This window comes from Taudactylus pleione, unplaced genomic scaffold, assembly GCF_031769625.1.
Source record: "Taudactylus pleione unplaced genomic scaffold, aTauple2 ptg000130l, whole genome shotgun sequence".
NCBI classification, from domain to species: domain Eukaryota; kingdom Metazoa; phylum Chordata; class Amphibia; order Anura; family Myobatrachidae; genus Taudactylus; species Taudactylus pleione.
The window spans coordinates 8196659-8221654 of record NW_028284532.1 but is presented as its reverse complement, the minus strand read 5'-3'; the positions used below and the strand labels follow the sequence as shown (position 1 = coordinate 8221654).

The 24996-nt window shown below is 43.6% G+C and overlaps 1 protein-coding gene across 2 annotated transcripts in view; it reads right to left on the bottom strand.

The window, feature by feature from the left end:
- NAB2 (NGFI-A binding protein 2) overlaps positions 1-24709 on the bottom strand; it is a 60770-nt gene extending 36061 nt beyond the window's left edge. For both annotated transcript variants that reach the window (XM_088473123.1, XM_088473124.1), the window contains exon 1: positions 24368-24709. In XM_088473123.1, coding sequence (XP_088329249.1) covers positions 24368-24420 — 53 coding nt within the window. In that variant the 5' untranslated portion in view covers positions 24421-24709. The remainder of the gene's footprint in view (positions 1-24367) is intronic.
- Between the last annotated feature and the right edge of the window lie 287 nt (positions 24710-24996).

Genomic DNA, 24996 nt, shown 5'->3' with positions numbered 1-24996 from the left:
TGAGAGGGGATTCTGTTCCATTGGAGTGAGGTGTTCCTGGCTGATAGTGGATGGCACATGGGATTCCTGGCTTGTTCAGTAGATGGCATGTTGGAGACATTTGGCAAAGTTTTCTTTATGTGGGGGCTTCTTTCTCTTTAGATGGCAATTGGGTGATCCTGACTGGCAGAATAGATGGCATGTGGAGGCTCATAGATTGCTCAGTGGGTGGAATGTGGGGAGTATATGTCACAGTGGTTGCATGTGGAGCACACCTAGGACATTGATGTGTTAAAGTGAGGGGGCAAGATCAAAGTGATGGAATTAAACAGATCTGGGGGAGATTTAGCAAACCTCAAATAAAGTGGAGAGAGATAAAGTACCAACCAATCAGATTGTAATTGCTATTTTCAAACACAGCCTGTAAACTGGCAGTTAGATGATGATTGATTGGTACTTTATCTCTCTCCACTTTATTGCTCTCCAAGGTTTGATACATATCCCCCAGATAGAGAGAGAGAGTGAGTAATCCCAGTGATGCCTGAGGCCGAGTAGGAAAAACAGCAAGGGTCCAAGCCTTGTATAAGAGTGATAGTATGGGCCACAGCTGGGGTGACAGTGATGGCATGAGACATTAAAATACATTGGGGGCACTGTGATGATGGCATGATATGGGAGAAATGGGGGGTGGCAAAAATGAAATTTTTTTAGTTGTATCAGAAAAGCTATTTGAAGTGGTCAAAGAGCTGCCTATGTATAGCATTATTATTATTATTATTATTACATTTTATTCATAGGGCGTCACAAGTGATCCGCAGCGCCGTACATACAGTAAAGGGTACACAGAACATTACATTACAATACAGTAACCAACTTATAAACAGAGCACAAGTAAAGGTGCCCACACACATAGCGATTATTTACCCGATCTGGCCGATTCCGAGTCACCCCCGCAGGTCGCACATCGCATCGTCAGATCTGCCATGCTGTACGGCAGATCTGACAATCTAGGACACAATGCACTATAAAAAAGTCTGGCTGCAGGAAATCGGATGAAGATTGGACAGCATATCGTGTACAGATCGTGTGCTGAGCTGCTGGGGAGAGTTTCAAGGGAAATCGGACACATCGGCTGATTGTAAGTATATCGGTATGTGTATGGGCACCTTTACAATTAGCAACACAATTCTCCATACATAGTACAGCTCTGAAGGTGAAGGCTGTCATAAAAGTGCTAGAGAAGAAGGCTGTGAGACAGTGGGGAGGAGGCCCCTGCTCCTAGGAGCTTACAATCTAGTAGCTAAATGTCCCCACTCCAATACATTCATACGCATTATCTGTATTATTCCCATTAATTCACTACAACAAATCCCCAAATCCATATGCACACAAAATCCTACCTATATGTTCCACATAATAATATTTATCTACCTATATTTATTAGTCCTTCTGGCAATCCATCATTTCTTTGGTAATATTTAGGAATAATTTCAGCTTTCAAAGCTTTGTCTACAGTACAGTATGTCAGTATATTGCCTGTTTTGCAGTACTACTAGTTTTCTTCTGTGTCCTCAATGTAATTCTCAGAACCTGTCCTTACAGTATTCGGCATGATTTATGATTTGCCCGTATTTAAATGCAAGGCACATTAATGTGCCTTGAATTTTTAACTGAGCATTCCCTTATGTGCATGTCACCCAACCCAACAATATCCTTTATGAATGTTAAATGGATCAATGATTAGCTGGTGCAAACTGCATATCAACTAGAGCAATGTATTTTCATTCTTAATGCATCTATGTACTAGGCATTTGTCTACCTTGTTTCAATTTATAATTTGTGATTTAATTCAAGTGGGTATAATATAAATTTTAAGTGGGGATGTAGTGCTTATGTAATGTTGATGGGTATAGTTTCTCATATATGCCTGTTTAGCACTGAAAGTACATAGATGCATTTTTGTTATGAGCAGAAGTTGATTGGAGACCACTGATTTTGATAACCAGTCTGATAATGCCATAGAGCAGTCCAGTGTTAATTTTGTAACCATGTTACACAAATCTTTGACCACATGCAATCATGATGGTTGTGCCCCCTGAGTCTTTTCAGAACCGAGAAACATCCCTGTGCTACTATTATATATTTACTAGCAGTTATACACTGCAGATCCACAGCAAGAATATATTTTTCTAAAAGAGTGAACATGCACATGGGCGTCTAGTACATTGTAGTCAGTGGGGACCTTCAGTTGATCATGAAAAGCAGCTGCATTAATGGCCCATGAATATGATAATAGGATCCTTGTATGAGGTGTTACTTATATATAGATATAGATATGTTTTGCCATCACTAATTCTTTTGGATTCTATCACAAAACAGCTTTAGAAAAGGTACTGTGGACATGACCTGCTTAATGTATACATAAAGGCAGCCAAACACATTGAGGTCTGCCAGAGTGCGGGCACCCGCTTGTACAGGTAGTTTAGATTTTTGTGGCAGCGCGGCCCGGTGATGATACCGCCGTACTGGCCCACTGGACAGCTGCCCATGACGGAGTGCAGAGTGCAGACACAGACTGCAGAGGCGTACAAGGGCCCAGTGAGTCAGTGGTTGTGGCAGCAGATGGGCAGGCTCCAGAGACAGAATTAGGACACATACCAGAGGGACCACGAGAGGGACTCTGGGCCTGCTTCAGAGATGGATGCTGATGCGATCACAGCTGCATTTTCGCATGGTATGCAGCTGTGAAAATATGGCAATAGTTCCAAAGCCTACCCGAGCATAGGGATGCCCATTGCTGGCTTTTCATTTGAATACAACGTCGCTTACCTGCGTAAATATCGGTAACATCGACGCACATTGAGCGGTAATCTTGCCCTTGTGCCAGGTCTGACCAGACACAGACTCGGCAGTTCTCCTAACACTCAAAGAGCTCTCATGCTGCATAGGAGATCGCAAGGGCTAATTTATGTATGCCCAATTAATGGAGTTTAAATGGTCAAACACGCCTGCGTTTTATTGACCACTCCCCATTACCTTCCCCAAACGCCAACTACCTGTCACTCACTTTGCAAATGTATCCTCTGTGGTGCGGAATCTCAAGACAATTGCAGCATGTGTGCAGTGCGGCTTATACACATGCACAATGGCAAATGATCACTCGATCTGTGTAAAAATCACTTTTGCGTCCATCTCTGAATCAGGCCCTCTGGGCTGGCATACTGTATAAGAGGGGGACTCTGGACTGGAACATCAAGGGGTGAACCCTTACTCCAAGAAAAAAGTTTTGACACCCCTGGATCAAAGGGATAAAACCATTAATTTATGAATTGTCTGTTTCTCAAGACCCACTACAATGTGATGCGAAAAGTTTATGATTACTGCTGCCCAACATTTTTTGTTGATAAATAGCCCTTAAAAACCATTTCCCATTGCCACGATGAGTAGCAATAAACAACAGGATGATAAATAGACCCTTCTGGATAGAAAACAAGTGGTGTTCTTTGCCTTCAGCTACTGAACATGGGAACTCTGTGATATCGAAGAATACTGCTAATTACACTTGCTAATTAGGTCAGTTTATGGCCTGAATGTTGAATGGAGATCCAGCCTCTCAGCAGTCGTCTGCAATAAAGGCCTTAGATCTCCAGTCAGCATTGGGACGTCTGAAAAATTGCTAACACTATTTTGGTTATGTGTGAGAACATACTTGGGAGTTTCTTCACTCCTCTGTGCTATTTGATATTCATTAAACAGCAATTATATCTTTACGCCAACAAGTGAGTCTACAGCTGGGTACACTCTGGACCTCGCTCTGAATGAGGACGGCCGCATCTATTTTCTGAGCCGGCCTCCTGGCCGCTCGCTAGGCTGTGGGTGACCACCCACAGCTTTAGCGAGTGGCCAGGTTGATGGTCACGATGGTCAAGACCATCGCGACCATCGAGGCTTGCGACGAGACCCTTGTGGTAGGGTCTCGTCTGCCGCAAGCCCCAGTTAGCTTTCGGCTCTATTAGAGCCGGAAGCTCACCACTGACATCACTCGTGATGTCAGTGGGGCCGCCCCCAAATGGCAGGCGTTCCGTCGGCAATTCATCCGTTTGGCAAGCCCCCCCCGCCCCGTCTATAAAACGGTGCGAGCTGTCGATCACTATCGACAGCCGCCCCTTTTGTAGTAAGCCCCGGAGCGAGACAATTTCTCTCTCGCTCCGGGGCTTGCGCACTTGCAGTGCGGCCGCTGCACGTGCGCAGGGCCTCTACATCGACCCGCTTGCGAGCGCATCAGCGCTTGCGAGCAGGTCTGAATGAGACCCTCTATACAAAGTATCGTACGATATGTTGTTCCAATACGCATCGTAACAACATATTGTATCACATCGTATATAGGGCCTGATTCAGTAAGGATCGCAACTGCAATTGTAATAGCGATTCCGCACACAGTCTCTCTGCGATAGTCTGCCAATCCATTGTGTCGCACGCTGTGAGTATTCAAGCTCTGCAAGGCATAGCAGTGGATAATTTATGCACACCCATGTAACGGCATTCAAATGCACTGGCACGCCTGCGTTTCGCTGACCCCCCCGTCATCTCCCACAAACGGCACTTCCTGTCAATCACTTTGCGATGGGTCTGCGTAGTCACTGCAATCGCAGTCCTGATCGCAGTGGCTGGTTTGCGCATGCACACTGCGATGCATACACATGCGCAGAGCGCAACAATCGGCCGATTGTGTGCGTATTAGCAGTTGCGATCCTTGCAGAATGAGGCCCAAAGTGTGTATATCAGATCCATTGTTCATCCCATCTGCTGTTCTGTACAATTCAATTGTTTATATCCAGGTGGCTTAAACGAGACTTTGGATCTAAACTAAATTTTGTCATTGTCACGAACCCGGGCTGACTCGCAGATACAACAATCTGGATCAGCTGGTTGTGATGCCGGCGCACCGCGGTCACTTACCAAAATACACGGTTCTTCTGCCACCACGCAGACTGTTCTCCGGAGGTCTGCGATCTCCCAACAGATTAATAATAAATCACATTCAAATGACACACAAATATGTAGCATGGGCCTATCCAGGCACGCAAGTTCAATAAGAATCACGGAGAATATGCTAGATTAAATGTGTTTAATCCAAAAAATATTTTCAAGGCTTAGTTACAAAAATATGAATAAAATGACAAACAGATTATAATGCAAATATTCTCTTACAAAATAAAAGAGAGAAATAAATCAGAGTCCCTAAGACAACTTACACTAAAGTTCTTAGCACTGCTGATGGGGTGGGGGATCTCACCCACAGGAATATCCTGATGCACTCCCAGACCTGACTGTCTGAACCCCAAGGAGTGGACACTGAATGTTGGATGGTATTCTCTTTTTATACATCCCTAATTCTTTGTTCATACTTAACAGGGTCTCCCAATCAGGTCAGCAGGGTTTAAGATTAATAGATTTCCAAAACAGGGTTACCTGGCCAAACTAACAGGGTCCCTGCTTTAAAGATAAGTGATGATATAACTCACTCTTCAACTTCCACCTTCTAGACCTATAGTAAATACCAGAATCCTTATCTTAGCCTCTATAATAGTCTTTTGAAGTAGGTCACTGAAGTAACAGGAGGTCTGGTTCTGGGATTATGATATAGGACACTGACTTCAGGGGTCATAAAAAGGGAGAGTTGTTCACACATGGCCTCACACTGTGAGGGATATACATCATTTGGTTACCTGAAAGCCATTCACTTGCTAATTCCAGCCCTTTTTGACCTGCACACCAAATAGCAATGGACATACCATGTTTATACAGTCTATAGAGCTAAAGGACACACAGTTATATAACACTCCTCAAATCACAGGACATAGATCATTATCAACCCCTCTTCCTGGAACGCCTATCTTCAAAAGAGGTGGGATAATACCTCAGCCCTTCTAGACACACACAGTTCAATTAAAGGACTTCATAGTTCACAAAATATTATTTCTGGCGATTATTCTTGTGATTAATCATCACACGCCCCCCTGAAGTTGGACACAGGAGAGACAGTGATCCACCTATCACATTCTCTCCTGTGACCCCCAATACCATGTTACCCCATTGCAGTACCAATCTGCCTCTTTAGCAGCAGCTGCTACATTTACCAAGGGGTCAGGTTTCTGATCATTTTCATTTAGGTAACACATGGCTATTACACAAGTTTCCATGTCATGCCAAGCTCTGAGCAAATTACTGTGGTACACAGTCTTGCTCTTCTCTCCCTCCCCTGCTGCCAACACATTATTGACATCTTGGAGATGTGGCCCTATTAGCTGGGGACTTTCCCAGGCAGCCTGTAGCTTAGTCAGCTGCATAGGGCTCAGCACCAGGCCCTTGTGGCCCAATTCATAGGTGCCCTCCCTCATGCTGCAGTCATACCAGAGCTTTTGTTTCACCTGCGCAGGGTTTAGGTCATCCTGCGCCAATCCCCTGAGGGACTGTAACTCCTCCCTGAACTTCACCATGTACGACACCACTGACGTTTCAGGGGGAATCAATTTACCTTCCCACTCTTCCTTAACCAAATCTAAGGGGCTGCACACTCTGCACCCATATAGGAGTCCAGAGGGTGAGAAGCCAGAGTGTTCCTGCGGTATCTCGCTGTATGCAAAGAGGCGACGTGGCAGGAACCCCTCCTGGTCTCTTCCCTGAGACTCCACGAAAGTCCTAAGTATTTGGTTTAAGGTGATAGAGTGGGATTCAGAATGGGAGTATTCAGCAGTACCTAACATAGACACCACCTTCTCATCAACCTTAGGGGTAGACCCTGAAGCTATAGCCTCCCCCATGTCTGGTTGTGGGTGACGGATACCACCTTCTACCCTGTGCCTTGAGTACGGCACCTCACTCATGCCTTCTGGGCAGTCCTGGGCCTCCAGCTCATCTGACCTGGTCTGAATCACTGATGGTTCAGGTAGCGAGCACTTCCCTTTATCACTCTGCCCTGGCTCCATCTCCTTACACAGTATCTGGGAGTGATCATTGTCAATCTCTAGCTCCCTGAGACCTACAACAGGAAAGGGAACTTTTGCAACCTCAATGTCAGTCATTGGAGACAAAGTACAATCAGACACCACATTTTTAAAAAATTGATCACCAGCCTGCACTTCTAATTCAAGAGGTAGGATGCTTAACAGTGCCAGCTGTGACTCTGACACCCCCTCCTCCCTCACAGGATCATCTAATGCATTACTATCCAGCATTCCAGTCAGGTCCTTATCAAACAGCCCAGTGGGGGGTGTATGGCTTAGGACTGGGTCAGTTTGCTGTTCAGCTTTGATAGCATCCCTCTGAAATACCTGGTCATTGTGAGGAGTTAGGGCAGCAGCTGCCCTGCCCTTTCCCAATTCAGTGTCTGAGACTGACCTGTGTACAAGGAGGGAGGGGGGATAAGGGGGATTAACCTCCACACCTGCAAGGGTTAACTCACATCCCCTCTGTGCTGCTGTGGGTCGGGTCATTCCTGTAAATGAAGGGGTTACATTGGACTCATTGTTGCATACAGTATTAACCTCAAATACTGATAAGGGACCAGTTATCAAATCATTTGCTAACCCCCTATCACACATATTTGCAATGTAACACATTTCTGCCTGCCTAGATTCTGCCTAGACACTGGGAATCTGCAAAGGGTTAGTTTCTGGGACAGACAGATCAGCAATATTTTTGGCATCACATACTGTTATACCCAAATTGCACTGGTCATCATAATTCACCTGGGTGAAAACAGGGTTATCTTGTATTATGATCGCAGCATTATCAACATCAGCAATGACATCATCCTCACATGTCTCTGTCACCTTCCAAAATGCAAAAGGATCACTGAGCATTTCAGGTTCTTGACACAAAGTCACAACATTGCAAGATTCAGTATGAACACATACTACCTGAGATGAGTCACACAGTGCAATAGAAGCAATAGAGATAGCAGGAACAACATTTGCAGGAACATATTGGGACTAGAATCGTCCAACTTCAGTGTCCACTAACACATTTGTGGGATTATTCGCAGACATTCCCACCTCTCTCATAGAAGTAGGATTCTGAACAATTATGTCCTGTGCAAAATTGACCTCCCCCTGTAGCAAATTCTGGGCATCCTGTGGTGGTATGCTGCTAGTACCATCAGCTTTCCTCAGCAGCGTGAACTTGGCCTCCGGACGCAATAACTCAGCAGAATACTCCACGTTGACTGTAGCTGGTGAGGGCATCTTTTCCTTGCGGGCAACCTCCGTAGGCTGGGTGGCTGCTTCTCTAGCTTATGTAATAAGCTGTTGCAGGCGGTGCCTTTCAGCATCCACCCGGCGACACTGGTCTTGCCAAAATGGGGTATGGAGTTTCCCCCAAAACCATACTTCTTCGAAAGCGGATTCAAAACACTCCTCAAGGAAGTCCAGCAGTTCCTCAAAACTCATCTTATAAGTCGGATTCAGAATCGCATGGCGATACATGCTGAAGGCATTGAACTCATCGTCCTGTGCGTTAGTTAGCTGCTCGATTATATCACGACGAGTATTGCTGTGGCAGGGGACACCTTGCAGCTGACATTCTTCAATCAGCTCTGCCATACTCATCATGGGATATGGATCATAGGGATCTGGTACAACATGCTCACTCTGATCCTGTGGTGCTGACTATGTTCTCAGCTCAGGTTCCAACACAAGGAAATTCTCTGGGTGAGTGACATGTAAGTCTCTAGCAGCAGGCTGATGCTGCAGCCTAGCCAGCTCCAGCTGGTATAAGCGCTCTGCTTGGCATTCTGCAGCTTCACGTTCTGCAACCTCCCGGGCAGCTTCCTTGTCTGCCTCACGTTCCGCTGCTTCCCGTTCTGCAACCTCCCGGGCAGCTTCCCTAGCAGCAGCACGTTCTGCTTCCCTGGCTTGGGACTGATGCATTAGCTGCATTTGCTGCAGGAGCAACGCAAAGTCCTTTTCCCCCAAAACTTTGCGGGCGTTTTTCAAGAACTTATAAAATGCCATATCGTCACTGGAACTAGCAAAGGTATCCGACCTTTCCCTAGTATCGGTGGTAATGTCCAGTGTCAGAGGATTTCTCCCAACAAAGTTTGCCTCAGCGTTATCCTTTCCAGCATCCTGGCCCTTATCTGCCTCTAGGAGTGCTTGGATCAGCTGATCTTTGCTCTTGTTGGTGCTGACAATCCCTCTGTCTTTACATAGGTCACAAAGCTCATCCTTCTTTAGATGCTTGTACCCAGCGGCCATCTCGAATCTCACTTCTTGCCAAATAAAAATAGAAAAGAAAAACCAAGAGAAGGGGGGGGGACAGAAAGTATTTGCAACTGTATGTCTTTTACAATATTATAAGCCTTGAGCGTACTCTCCGGTCAATTAGAATGCTGATCCTATCCAGAATCACACAACTAAATGACTTAAGTTCTTATAAAAATAAAAATGATTATCCCACCGCTTGCCACCAATTTGTCACGAACCCGGGCTGACTCGCAGATACAACAATCTGGATCAGCTGGTTGTGATGCCGGCGCACCGCGGTCACTTACCAAAATACACGGTTCTTCTGCCACCACGCAGACTGTTCTCCGGAGGTCTGCGATCTCCCAACAGATTAATAATAAATCACATTCAAATGACACACAAATATGTAGCATGGGCCTATCCAGGCACGCAAGTTCAATAAGAATCACGGAGAATATGCTAGATTAAATGTGTTTAATCCAAAAAATATTTTCAAGGCTTAGTTACAAAAATATGAATAAAATGACAAACAGATTATAATGCAAATATTCTCTTACAAAATAAAAGAGAGAAATAAATCAGAGTCCCTAAGACAACTTACACTAAAGTTCTTAGCACTGCTGATGGGGTGGGGGATCTCACCCACAGGAATATCCTGATGCACTCCCAGACCTGACTGTCTGAACCCCAAGGAGTGGACACTGAATGTTGGATGGTATTCTCTTTTTATACATCCCTAATTCTTTGTTCATACTTAACAGGGTCTCCCAATCAGGTCAGCAGGGTTTAAGATTAATAGATTTCCAAAACAGGGTTACCTGGCCAAACTAACAGGGTCCCTGCTTTAAAGATAAGTGATGATATAACTCACTCTTCAACTTCCACCTTCTAGACCTATAGTAAATACCAGAATCCTTATCTTAGCCTCTATAATAGTCTTTTGAAGTAGGTCACTGAAGTAACAGGAGGTCTGGTTCTGGGATTATGATATAGGACACTGACTTCAGGGGTCATAAAAAGGGAGAGTTGTTCACACATGGCCTCACACTGTGAGGGATATACATCATTTGGTTACCTGAAAGCCATTCACTTGCTAATTCCAGCCCTTTCTGACCTGCACACCAAATAGCAATGGACATACCATGTTTATACAGTCTATAGAGCTAAAGGACACACAGTTATATAACACTCCTCAAATCACAGGACATAGATCATTATCAACCCCTCTTCCTGGAACGCCTATCTTCAAAAGAGGTGGGGTAATACCTCAGCCCTTCTAGGTACACACAGTTCAATTAAAGGACTTCATAGTTCACAAAATATTATTTCTGGCGATTATTCTTGTGATTAATCGTCACAGTCATCATGACTAGTAAGGGTATATGGTGGTCTGCCAGAGGAGTGTAGTTGAGTTAACCGCAGTTTGAAGTGGTGTGACCTAAGGTGCCCACCAGACTGTTAGTTTCCTCAATCACATATCCATAGGATTCCATAATATCCTATATTATCTTGTCAAGACCTTATATTTTTGGCTTATCCTTGTGCATTTTATTGATTCAACATATGTACAGGATCTCATGGTTCTGATTATGTATGGAGACCGGATATTATGTTTTTGGATTACTCCAATCAATCTCTTACAACAGAGATGGAGAACCTCAGGCCCAGGGGCCATATATGGCCCTCGGAATCATTTGGTCTGGCCCTCTGAGCTTTTTCCTGCTAGCCTCATCTGTCCTAGAATGGCACCCTGCAGTCAGAATCTATGTAGCAGTGCCGCCTGGAGAATCCTCAGGACGCTTCAGACGGTCACACCGCTGTCCTTACAGCTCCCTAGGGTATCCTCAGGATGCTCCGGGCATTGCTGTAATCACCCGCGATTGTGACCCTGCCCATGTGTGATGTCACACGGATGGGGCATAGCCTGCATTGGGCCTGCAAATAATGTTATATATATCAAAATGGCCCTTGGCAGGAAAAAGGTTCCGCACCCTAGTCTTACAAGATAGATCTCTCAAAAGACATAAACTATAGAGAAAGGAGTAGATTTGTGATTTTTTTTGTTTTTTCATTTCATCAATTCATCATTGCTTGTCATACATGTATTTTACAGTGTCACGAGTGAAGGTGAGATATATGTGAGTTAAAGGGTTATACATATAGATTTAACTATGGAGCTGTCCATATAAGTATTCAATTGTCAAATACAGAATTTACACATACACTGTATGTAATATTCTGCAATATGACGTCTCTCACCAGTTTTTGAGCTCATTCGGGAGTGACTGTGAATCACCCTGCATATACACAATAACTTAATGAATATGATTATTACAATTTTACTGTACCTATTTAAAATAATATCTGCAAGTTGTTTGGTTTTTAAGTAAATATGTTACTATCGGGATTATCCTAATAATATACCACTGCTACTATTACTTAGATTTTCATTATATATATATATATATATAGATAGTGTCATGTTAACACAATAGTTGTTTTTTTATATATATATATACTGTGTTATTACTAGGGGTGAGCGGGTTCGGTTTTACTCGGTTCTTATCGCCACTTTACCGCAAATTCGGCTCGATTTTATTCGCTATCCAAAACACGTGTTCGGCGATAGCCAATAAAAAGATCCGAGTAAAACCGAGTAAAACCGAACCCGCTCACCCCTAGTTATTACCCATAAGGGGTTAAATTCGAGATAAGCTATCCTCCAATATCTTAAGTTTTTTAAATTATAATTTTTTTATATAATATATGTTTTATTACTCATTTTGAGAAATTAAATGAAGAATTCCTATGTATCTTTTTTATAACAATGTACCCCTAATTATATTTATTTTTTATTTAATTTCTGTCTTTCAATTATGACTGCTATACTAATTGGTTGCAAGTTAGCAAATTAAGACACACAGGTGTTTTTCATAATGTCATCCAGATTTGGTATATAAGGGGGCTTGATACATTCCTCTGAAAAAATCCCATATGGGAAGAAACGCGTTGGTTGAATCGGATACTACCAACACAGCATTGTTTCCAGTATATGGTGCTTTTTTGCACGGATTTTATTCCCCACCAAGTCTTTAGTGTGGACGCTATATGACTGTGTCAACCCGCTAACGGGACACATGGCAGGTGGAATCCTGCTGTAAGGGTTACATGCTAACCGGCAGCGCGCTATTGTCCGTACTAAGGAGCATATGTATCAAAGCTTGATGTGAGATAAAATTGTGAAATATATATCACCAGCCTGCAAAATGTAAGTTAGAAGCTGATTGGTTGGTGATATATATCTAACAATTTTATCTCACATCATTTTGATACATATGCCCTAAAGAGGCAAAGAGCACGAGATACATCAAGCCGTTGTGCTGGAATCATTCCGCTGCAGACGCCGCCCCACTGACCGCCTGTTGGCTACTCCCCATGGTGCTGATTGCTGAGAGCCGGAGCGACAGTCGGTGTGGGTCACCGCACTGCGGAGGCTGTTTATTAGCAGAACCACAGATACGGGCAAGTGACATAACTTGTATTTGCACTATATATCTAGAGCGAAGGTCCATTCTTTATTCTGCTATTTGAACAATACGGTGAATTAAAATTGTGCCTTACCCAGTGATTATATATAATTATATTTTTCTCCGTTCTCACAAGAACTGAACCTATACAGGGTGTGTGGATTTGATGAGTATCCCACACAGAGACATTCCTTCCCAGCTGGACGCAGCTGTGTGGATTTAACTGGACACATTTATTTGTGGTTTATATTTGAAGCTTTGGGGATTTTGATACAAGTACTGTTACTGCTGTTGCAGTTCAGATATGATTAAATATTGCTACATATCCTATATATTTGTAATACTGTAATGTGATGTCTTGTATGTGTTCATGATTTGTTATTAGGGTACTAATATGTATGTTTTATTAATAGATTAAATTACATTTTATTTATTTATATGTGGGTACACATTTTGTTCATCTGCAGTGCTGTTTTTTAAATTAATTGTTCTGTACAGCTGCCTATGAGATGGGACAATGCAATGAATGACACAGAGCTGTTACATGCAGCATGTAACGATATATCACGCCATTATACGCCAGATTGTGCAGCGTGTACTGCGCGCACAATATATCATTGCATCGTATGGTGTGTACCCAGCTTCAGATGTAATGCTTACATTTTTTTTATTCTTTTTTTGTTTTGCATTTTATATTTTTAAAGAAAGCCAGTTGTACAGTATTTGTATTTTCTATTTGCCTTTTTTTCAGTATGAAGGGGGGAAAAAAAATCTAAAATACGCATAATGTATTGTATTTGAGTACATTAACGCTAATGTCTATTCAGCATTACACATTTCTCAGACAAGGTTAACTCTACATCATATTTCATATACTGAGCCTAATCATTCCTGCACCTGACATGCAGAAAAGAACGGGATCTCCGCTATAATTTTCTAAATTCAACAAATATAGCACTGAGACATAATTCATCTCATGTATTAGTGCCGGAGTGATTAACTGCTGTGTTTAAAATACAGCATTTGAATTGTTAATGTGGCTTTCCCCTAATAGCACACATAAATTATCCGGCAGCTTAGTACTTACGCCACAAGGGTCAGATGTACGGTTATGATACTACGCCCAGGGCTTGGATACTATGGTTTGGTCCATATAGTTTTATTACAGTCTACAGCTTTATATGCCTACTCTCCCGGAAGTCGCGGGAGGCTCCCGATTAAGGCACAATGGTACTGTACAGTATTTGCTATAAAATGTCACAATAGAGACAGTTCTTCTCAGTAATGTTTAATAGTTTTAGTGACTTCATAGCTCAGGAGGTCTACCAATGTTGGCCAACCTTTTCTCCTTCCCAATATAGGGGATAAAAAACATAAATCTTATGTTGCTCTCCTAATATATCCAAACACTGAGCTGGGTAAGCATACAGTGATTGGCCAGGGAATGACCTGATCATTATTAACTTTCTTCTCTTGGTGTAAGAGGGGAGGTAGTTGAATTCCCGGTTGTCAGGATGCCGGTGCCCAGAATGCCAGTGCCAGAATCCCAACATCAGCCAGAATCCCAGCACTGGCATCCCGACCACCGGCATCCAGTTGGTAAGTAGTTGGGTTAGGGGGAGGGTTAGAGATAGGGTTAGGGGTTAGGATCTAGAGGGGGAGGGTTGTTTAGGCCCTGAGGGGGCTGGTTAGGTTTAGGGTGTGGGGAGGGAAATTTAGGGATAGGGTTAGAATACTTAACTAAAGGTGTCTGTATCCTAACCATGTTGGGATGGCAGCGTCAGGATTCTGAACGTCAGGATCGCGAGTGCTAGCATACTGTACCCAACTCATGTAAGAGTAGTATGACAGTGGAATAAGAGATAGCGGAAGTTTTCGGAGCATGAATCATGATTTAGGCATTTACAGGCTTCTTGCTGCCAGTCATAATGAAGCTGCAGTGACTGACAGGAGGTTGGGGGTGTTAGATGTGCTGAAGAGTCTACTACTGAAACATTTAGAACTCTACTTTTCATTGCTGGGTCAGTGTGTGCATTCTGTATTGTTGTATAGCATAGCGTCTCTATGTAATTTATCAATCGAGCCCCCCCTTCCCCTCCATAGACACACACCACTCGGCATCCTTGGCCATGACATAAACCCTGCTCCTAAGTGGAGGTTTTCTCTCTATCACCAGCTGCCTGTCGATGAAGGTTCCTCTGATATGCAATAAGAAATTTGGCACAAGGGGATCCAGTGATGCTGGGTATAGGTAACACTATCCCCAGAGTTTTGAAAAACATAGTTTTTCATTGTTGCTTGATTTACAAACCCTTCCTATAGATAATGAGATACTGCAGGAGAAATCAGTGATTTATTTGCAGTTTACATGTTCTTAAATTGCCAGTTATAGTGTTAGGGACTTACCCAATGAGATTACCTTGACGATGGCCAAATTTATGCCAGAAACCTTGCATATGATGCATAATTATTAATGGTTGTATGGTGCATCTGGTTTCTCTTTTTTCTATGTTGTAATATTAAGTCTCAGCTAGGTAGCACATCCCATTAGAAAGAGCTAGGGTGTGCAGTCCAGGCCCCCTTTCCCCACAATATTTAATATAGTGTGTGTGTGTGTGTATGTGTGTGTATATATATTGTCAAAGCTGGATAATTTCCTGAGACAAGATCAGTTTAAAATTGAAGTGTGCGCGACGCCATCTTGCGAATGGCAGCTAGACTCCATTTTAGAAACAAGAATCTGCAAGACGCCATTTTGCGACCAGCGTCACTTTAAGTTACAACTCACGAGCTAAGAACAGATGGCAGTGTTTTTGATAATCTAAATAGAATAGACAATGCACCAGAAACTGTGAGTGTTTACATACAAATTGTGAATCCCTGTTGGCAATTGTAATATAATCCAGGCATTGATCTACACAATTGGATTTGTCTGAATCCAAACAGGTTTTAGTTTCATACCCAGACAGGATGGTTTAGTTTCACAGTTGGAGGTCACATTTGCATTGCAGTCTGAAACTGTGAGTGAGGAATGATATGTGTGTGTATGTATGTGTATATGTATACATATATATATATATATAGATATGTTAAGTCCATCATAGATGGAATCTCATGCATAAACACCGCACATTACGCACAATTGAGCTGCTAACATGACACCCAGTAGCGAATGCACAATTATTAGCATCATGCGATTGCATCTTTCACCATTTCACATACACACATTATGCTTAAGACCCCGAATGAAAATACCGTTTAGTAGCTAAATGCGCATGCATCTCTCCCCAGGTAACTAGCGTCTTCATATCAAACCCTGAATACTCACACATTACATATTCACACATAAGGTTTAACAAGCTTTAAAGTATATGATTTAAGTTGGTTTAGTTAGTTTAAATGCTGAGAAATAAAGATATTTGATAACTAAAGTTTTATACATGCTAAACAAGTCGTGTTTGGTTTCATACTGATGCGTACTCTTTTTACAGTATTCTGGTGTTATCGGTGGGGAGGTCGCATCATGCATTCTCAAGTTATGGATCGCAGAGGCTACAAGCAACAAAATGTATATTTCATGAACAACTGTTAGGATGTTACAGGGGGCGGGAAGGGAAAGACACCCAGCTGTTAGAGGCAGGGAGAGTCTATTTGAACCAGCCTGTTAAATGCTTTGTAACAGATGCTTCTCCCCTGGGAACCAATGACATCAGCAGCAAACTTCTCTATTGTCCTGTCTATTCTGGGGGGGTATAAATATGTGTGCTCAAACACTGGGTCTTTAGTCTTCTTGCTGAATGCTGACTGAGGGGTTTCTTGCTGATGCCTAACATCTGGTACCGGAAGCGCTGCGTATGTATACTGTACTTGGGTCTTTATAATTCCTTTGCGCCTAAATTGTGTCTGGATCAATTGCGTGTAACTGACTGTACTTTTATTTGAATAATACTTGTGCTTTGGAACCACAGATTCCAGGTCTAAGTCTTTATTTACTGTATGACTGCGTACGCAAATTAGCATCATCCTTAGAAGGTATAGGCAGGATATTAGAAGGTATAGGAAGGTGTGTATAGACTGAGGTTCAATTTTAATATCATCAATATATATATGTATATATATATATATATATACACACATGAAGGCAGAGACTCCTTCAATCTGGACTAGCACCCCGCCCACGTGCCTCTGATGTTTTCAATTAGAGACCCATCATTTACTGACTGCACAATCTGTATAACAAAGCCACAGGTAAGACCTACATGCATATATTACTATATAGCAAGTCAGTTATGGGGTGAATTTTGGGACGTGGGGCTCCTTGAACTGCTCTGGCTGGACTTCTTTGGGGCATAACCACTTAACACTTTATATCACTCTATGTTTGTTCTTTGTTTATGTTACATTTTCACACATTTATTTTTAATTTTTTCTAACACTTTCAACACTAAGAAGCCACTCTTTTGTGGTGCCCTGGTGTGGTTTGGCTGGGGTGGTTTGGGGGTGCCCCACGCCCCAGACATGAACCCCCCATAGTGTTTGGGACTTACCCGATGAGGATACCTTGACGATGATGGGTAAGCTCATAACTTTGGCCAAATTTATGCCAAAAACCTCGCATATTATGCATAATTATTAATGGTTGTATGGTGCATTTGATTTCTCTTTTTTCTATGTTGTAATATTAAGTCTCAGCTAGGTAGCACATCCCATTAGAAAGAGCTAGGATGTGCAGTCCAGGCCCCCTTTCCCCAAAATATTTAATTTACAAACCCTTCCTATAGATAACGAGGTACTGCAGGAGAAATCAGTGATTTGTTTGCAGTTTACATGTTCTTAAATTGCCCTTTCTCTGGCTAAAAGTCAATTTCCATCCCAACCAAACTCGAATATTGAACAAACATTGACACTTTTACATAGACGCATACTTGCCTACTCTCCCGATTGTGCGGGAGCCTCCCGAAAATTGGGTGCCGCTCCCGACCTCCCGGGAAGGCAGGCAATCCTCCCGGCTGCCACCCACCCCTTCTATCCCCCCCCACAATTACCTTAGCAACCCCTGCCGCGCGGGGGGGGGGTGGTGACGCGATTTGCGTCATTTTGGCCCCGCCCCCTGCTTTACAATGTCTAGATTATTGGCGGGGGCGGGGCCAAACTGACGCGATCTAGTGGCCCCGTCCCCGCCATGCCCACAAGTGCCCGTCACCTGCCTGGCCACTCCCCCTTGTCCCGGCCAGTTGATTTTGAAATTGACAAAAAAACGACTGGTAGTAAATGTGCGATTTGGCTATTCAAACATGGCGTTGATTTGAGTAAATTTCAATCAACTACAAAATCAACCTTTAGTAAATACACCCCAATATATCAGTGGTTTAGTATAATAAAAGTCATGTTAGCACATTACTAAAGATTTCACGAAAAACAAGTTTTTCTTGTAAACTCATAGATGTATGAAAATACTGCTCTATGCAATTTATTAAAAAAATACTCCTGCTCTTAAGACATTGAAGAAATGCTTAATTCAAAGAGCAAAGTTGCAAAGTATTTTTAAATGATTTTCTTCTAGTATTACCAACCAGGGCCGGACTGGCCATCGGGCACTTCTGGCAAATGCCAGAAGGGCCGATGGCCAAATGGGCCGCTTTGGCTGAACACAGGCTCACCCGGCAGTACAGCCTCCCGGGCGGCACCTTGCTCAGTAAACAGATTGTACGAATGCGCAACCGCGTCATGACGCAGTGACGTCATCACGCTGCGTCATGATGCGGCCGCGCGTTCCTGAATCTTCTTGCTGAGCACGACGAGGTACGGGAGGTTGTACTGCCGCCATCAGGGCCACGCACACAGCCGCACTGAAGAGTCCAGACGCCGGCTGAGACCGGCCTCCGCGTCCTGCTGCTGGCTGCACTTGTCAGTCTGTCCGGGCTGTCCTCTCTCTGGACGGTGGTTGGGGCCAGGCTGTCCACTCCCATCTGCCATGCCCGCCCTCCGAACTGGGCACTGACTGGGCAGGATCATGAGGCAAGTGCACAGCAGGGAGATGTGCTGTGCTGCGCTGCGCATGTGCTTGTTGCAGCTTCACCAGGTAACTGCACCCCCTTGGGAAGCAGGGGGAAGGGGGGGTGAGCAGCATGTGTAAATAATGTCAGTTGTGCGGGGTGCAGTGTTGGGGCCTGGGGGGGTGCACGCGCAGCATGTGCTATGTCATTTGGGGGGGGTGTGCAGCATATAGTATCTCTGTCTCCCTCTCCCCCTTCCATCTCCCCCTCCCGTCTCCGTGTCTCTCTCCCCCTCCGGTTTCCCTCTCCGCCTCTCCCCTCTTCCTGTCTCTGTCTCCCCCTCTCCCGTCTCCCCCTCTCCCACCTCCCCCTCTTCCGTCTCCCGTCTCACTCTCCCCCTCCCGTCTCTCTCTCTCTCTCTCCCCTCTCCTGTCTGTCTCCCTCTCCCCCCCTTCCTCCCCCCCTTCCTCTCTCTCTCTCCCCCCCCTCTCTCTCCCCCTCTCCCATCTCTGTCTCTCCCTCTCTCCCTCTTTCCCTCTTCCATCTGTCTCCCTCTGCATCTCTCCTGTCTCCCCCTCTCCTATGTCTCCCCCTATTCCTCTTCACTCTCCCAGCTTCCCCTTTCTTCTATGTCTCTCCCGTCTCCCCCTATTCCTCTTCTCTCTCTCGTCTTTCCCTATTCCTTCCTACTCTCACCCAGCTCCCTTCTCCTATGTCTTTCCTGGCCTCCCCAATTCCTTCTCTCTCTCTCAGCTTCCCCTATGCCTTCTCTCTCTCCCAGCTCACCCTATTTCTCCTATGTCTCTCTAGCTTCCTCAGTTCCTCCTCCTTTTCTCTCGGCTCAACCTGTTCCTTCACTCTCTCGCGGCTCTCCCTATTTCTTCTCTCTCTTCCTACTCCCCATATTTCTCCTATGTCTCTCCTGGCTCCCCATATTCTCTCTCTCTACCCCAGTTCCTCCTATTCCTCCTCTCTCTCTCCTGGCTCTCCCTAATTCTCCTATGTTGGGTCCCCTCTTTCCTTCTCTCTCCCCAGCTGCCCAAATTCATCCTCTCCTTTTCTCCTGGCTCCCCCCTTTCCTCCTCTCTTTTTCCTGTCTCTCTATTCCTTTAAGTATGTTGCTATTTCAAACCTGCAGATCCATGTAGTATTAATATTGTATACAATATATTGTTTATTATATTTCTATTTTATATGAATATTTGCACATAAATATTATATGTGTATGTGAATAAGGGACACTACTGTGACATAACGTGAAAAAGGGACACTACTGTGTGACGTAACGTGACTATGGGGCACTACCGTGTGACGTAATGTGAAAAGGGACACTACTGTGTGACGTAATGTGAAATATTAGGTGGCTACGCCCCTTCCCAGCAAAACTACGCGCTCTCCCTGCTTCCCCTATGGTTGGCGGCACAAATGCTCTTTTGTTAAAATGTGTAGTTGTGGCTCTGCTTTGGTGTGCACAGAGGTGTCCTCTGCATTCAGCACCCCTGCCCTAAAAAAGTCCTACAGTGAACACTATCTAATCTTCTACAACTGCTAAAATATCGCTTGGGAAAATGCTTTCCCCTTTCTTGTGTATGACCTACACCAGTGAAGTGCCAGCTTTACCTATAGATATCTGTCCAATCTGTCTGGTGGGAAAGAAAATCTGGTCCATTTTCCAGCATCTGGGAGCAAATTTCTATTGTTATTTGCTCCCATACATTCCCAGATTTTCTGTCCCACCACACGAATTGGACAGATATATCTATAGGTGTGTATACAGCTTAACAGAACCAACACAATACCAAATGTTTGACTCCCATGCAGGATGTGCTCTGTTGTATGTATTTTAATAGATAATGATGTGTACTTGTCTGTTGTTCTAATATTAATTACATTTGTAAGAGCATAGACTAAGAAGTGGGAGGGGTCAGGAATAGTTAGGGGAGGAGTCTATGCCAGGAGACAGATGCTGACGCGAGGTGGGCCTGTGTGCTCTTTAAATGCCAGGGCCTATTTTTGGTCCCAGTCCGGCCCTGTTACCAACCATAGAGAGATGGCGATCATAGAACCTTATTGTGATGCTACTTGTACCGCTCGATACTTGTTAAATAGGCTTCCCCAAGTTAAGTAATGGGAAAGCTATCACTGGCAGTAACTCTTTGTTATTTCTGGGAGAAATGTTCAAAAAGCCACAGCGCTGGCAAAACACTTGTTTTAACAGAGATGTGCAGTTCAGTTTATCTGAAAAATTAACACACCCACACATAGGGGTTCTGAGTCAAATAAAGTACCAGTTCGGTATCACTTTGGGGTTCCAAGTAAAACAGAGTCCCGGCTCGGGACTGCTGTAAGTATGGAACTCGGATTTAAAAGCCAAACTCAGGGCCTGATTCAGACCCGCTCGCAAGCGGGTCGATGGTGGCCCAGTGCGCATGCGCACGACGGAGCCGGCTCTATCATGCGCATGCGCGAGACCCGGATAGCGACGGGCAAGCAGTTGCTCCAGGTCTCGTACCAAAGGGGGCATGCTGTCGATGTTGAGTGACAGCACGCCCCCTTTGGTGGGCCGGAGGCGTGGCTGCCCAGACGGAGGCGTTCCCATGGGAACGCCTACCATCTGGGGCCGGCCCCACTGACATCACAAGTGATGTCAGTGGGAGTGCTTTCGGCTCTGTTAGAGCCGACAGCACTCTTGGGCTTGCGGCAACGAGACCCTACCACAAGGGTCTCGTCGCAAGCCCGTTGGTCGCAATGGTCTTGACCATCGCGACCATCTTCCTGGCCGCTCGCTATAGCTGTTGGTGGTCACCCACAGCTATGCGAGCGGCCAGGAGGCCGCTCTGAAAAATAAGAAGGACGGCCCTGATTCAGAGCGAGCGCTCTGTCAGAGCGTCCGGCTCTGAATCAGGCCCTCAGTTCGGAATCACTTTGGGGTTCCAAGTAGAACAGAGTCCCGGCTCGGGACTGCTGTAAGTTTGGAACTTGGATTTAAAAGCCGAACTTGGGGTTTGTGTTGCATGTAAACATGTCCAAATTACAAGATTGTAGCTGTTTTTAATGATTTTTATCACTTTTAAAGTAATCCAAACCCGAACCAAACACTTGAGGGTGGTTTTGACAAAATCAAAACATGATGATGGATTAGAACCAAAACCAAAACACGGGGGTCCGCGCACATGTCTAGCTATTAATGGCAAAAGGGATTTTTGCTAAATAATAAATATGCATCTTTTCCTTAGCATGTTCCCATTGTGATAACTGTATAGAAATGGTTATCAACACAAAGGGATATCTACTGTACATGTTCTGATATATTACCCTACCTCCTTTTTAGACATCTCTTAATTTCTTTTATTTGTACTTATACTTGCTGACATTTTTTTTCTCCACTCCAGGAGTGCCAGGAGGGCAGATGCAGCTGATTATTCTCATCATTAAGGCTACCTTGTGACATAATGTCACGAATCGCAGGTCTATGAACAGAGGAAGTGGCCATAATGATGCAATTCTCTTAAGGCGCGTATCCACTAGACGAGAAAAATGAGCGATTGAAAGATTACAACATCGAGATCGTTCAATCACTCATTAATCATTCATTAATCGTGCAGTAAAGTGTCAAACAATCAGCGATGTGCGCTCCCGCTAGTCGTTATCAGCATTTGTCATTGCCTGAACACACAGGCCAACCTGACGATATCGACAAGTTGTGCATGTTTGAAGATGAGGGAGGATGCCTGCACTGACCTACATATCGTAGGGCACATTACCCACTGCACAGGATGATGAGCGATTGCATGATTACAATGTTGTAATAGTACAGTCGTTCCACTGTCGTGTAGTGGATATGCCCCTTTAGAATTATGTCATATTGGCCTGATCCCTCCTCAAGTACCAATGATGGCTTTATGCTCCATGACCCACCCTTTTTACTATGAAGTGGGTGGGATGCGAGAGGATCACCTACTCTTCCGGGAGTACGTGGGACACTGCAACAATTTGGAAGTCTCCTGAACATTCTGGGAGGGTAGGCAAGTATGACTGTACTTAAACATTAAATGACACACATTACCTATCCACAATTGTTTAGCTACCATGTAGTAATGTTACCTGGGCTAAGCAAAAAACTAAATTTTTGGTCCTACCAGGGTGAAAGCTTTAGAAGTAAAAAAGGGTATGGCTTACGCCCGCACTGCCACGTCACTGGGCTCACAGTCAGCAGGCTTTTTATTAGCTATGCGCCAAAACATGCACTTTTGATGTGACTTAAGCGCTACTGAACTACTGGATATTAATGCACACTGCAAGAAGTTCAACTGGATCATGTGATTAAATAGATGGTTAACTAAAATGTTATGCATAACAACATGCAGTTTATTCAGTTATAAGAAAATGAAGTAACAAGATTTGCAGATGTAAATTCACCCAACAAAGTTTCCTCACAAAGCTTCCAACATGATGCATTTCGCCCAGTACAGTACTTATACTATGGCAACTGAGGCTGATCTAAACAATGTAATATACAATGCAAGTTATACAATTATAATATAATTAATTTAAAGAGTTATACTGGAAAATGTGCAATTAGGTTTGTCTGATCAATTATACTTTCAGTTTAATATGTATTGCTCTGGAATCACAGCTAATAAGCTGCACATGAATATCTTGCAGGATCGTAGTCATGTACACATGCTGTTTTAACATGTACCTTCCCCAGTGGACCTTCCTGCTGTATACATTTATTGTTACAATGGGGAATTAAAATGCTTTATATTCCATGTACAGTATGCCAGTCACATGCCGAACAACCAGGACCACAAAATATAGTGTCTACAGTTCAGTAAACTTATCTCCAATTTGCCTGTCACAGAGCAAGTATTATGGGGCATATGTATCAAAGCTTGATGTGACATCAAATTATGAAATATATATCACCAACCAATCAACTCCAAACTATCATTTCTTAAACACAGCCTGCAAAATGTAAGTTAGAAGCTGATTGGTGATATATCTCACAATTTTATCTCACATCGAGCTTTGATAGATAAACCCCTAAGTGTGAAACATCAAATTCACAAATTACAATATTCAGTGGTATCAGATTACACCTTCAAGCCAAAATATAGTCACCTGCCTGTCATACTCATTCTCGAACTGCACAATTCAACATGTGGATGAAAATAGTGGAATTTTTTCCTATTAGGGTTATAATATACATTGTTATTGAGGTTCCACCTTTACAGACAAAGCTGTATAATGTCAGGCATAGTATTAATCCTGCTTGCAGATCTTCATTTCCAAGAACGGTAAGAAGAAAAATGCAAGATAAAACCAAAAGAGAAATTTGAATCATATAACACTGGGTTTAAAGCCAAATAAAGTTAAATAATGAAGAAACAACAAAATATATTTAGAACTAGAAAGAATAGTCAATTTAATGCTTGAACTGAACTGATAACTACACTAAACACAGTGAAAAGGCCATAACTATAATGGAAAAACATTTAAATGCAAAAAACACCTGACACACAAGAAATGACAAGGTCTAGAATAATAATACATTAGGCTCTGCATATACTATACATAACAGTGCACATCTGTTCACTTTTGCTAACTTACTTGCCTTGCTTTGGATGCCCGCTTCAGGTCCTCTGATCTGCTTGCCCTCTCCGCCATGTAGTGGGGTTATTTTGTATAGTATTAGGCACAGTATCACCTAGAAATGGGGAGAAGAAACTTTCTGAGAAAAACGTCTAAATGAGTTGTCTAGATGATGCAGCTGCTGTATAATTGTACTAAGTTCTATCGCTTTGGTACTGATCTATAAATGAAATAGATACTTGGCCATAATCTATGTCCCCTGTTGTTCCCTGGTCTCCCTGCTCTCTGTCTATTCCTGCAGCCAGTGTCTACAATCTATCCGCCTCTCTCATGTCCCTCTTCCTCTCTGTCTAGCTCTCTTGCTGATTTTCTGTGGGTTTCCCTTGCCTCAGGTCTGCGAGCTGTTGCTGCTGATTTCCACCCACATACACATTGCAATAAGCCTCTTTCTCTGTATGTCAGGGCTGTGTAGGAGGGCTGGGGGAAGGGCCAAATCAGAAGCTTCTATCATAGCAATACAATACTTGACCATCAAATATCCATTTACTCACTAACATGATTCACTTCATGAAAACAACATTATGTATTTATTTACTGTATACTATATCTGCAGAATGTATGCTATGCTAAATAAAATGCTTCAGTCACAAA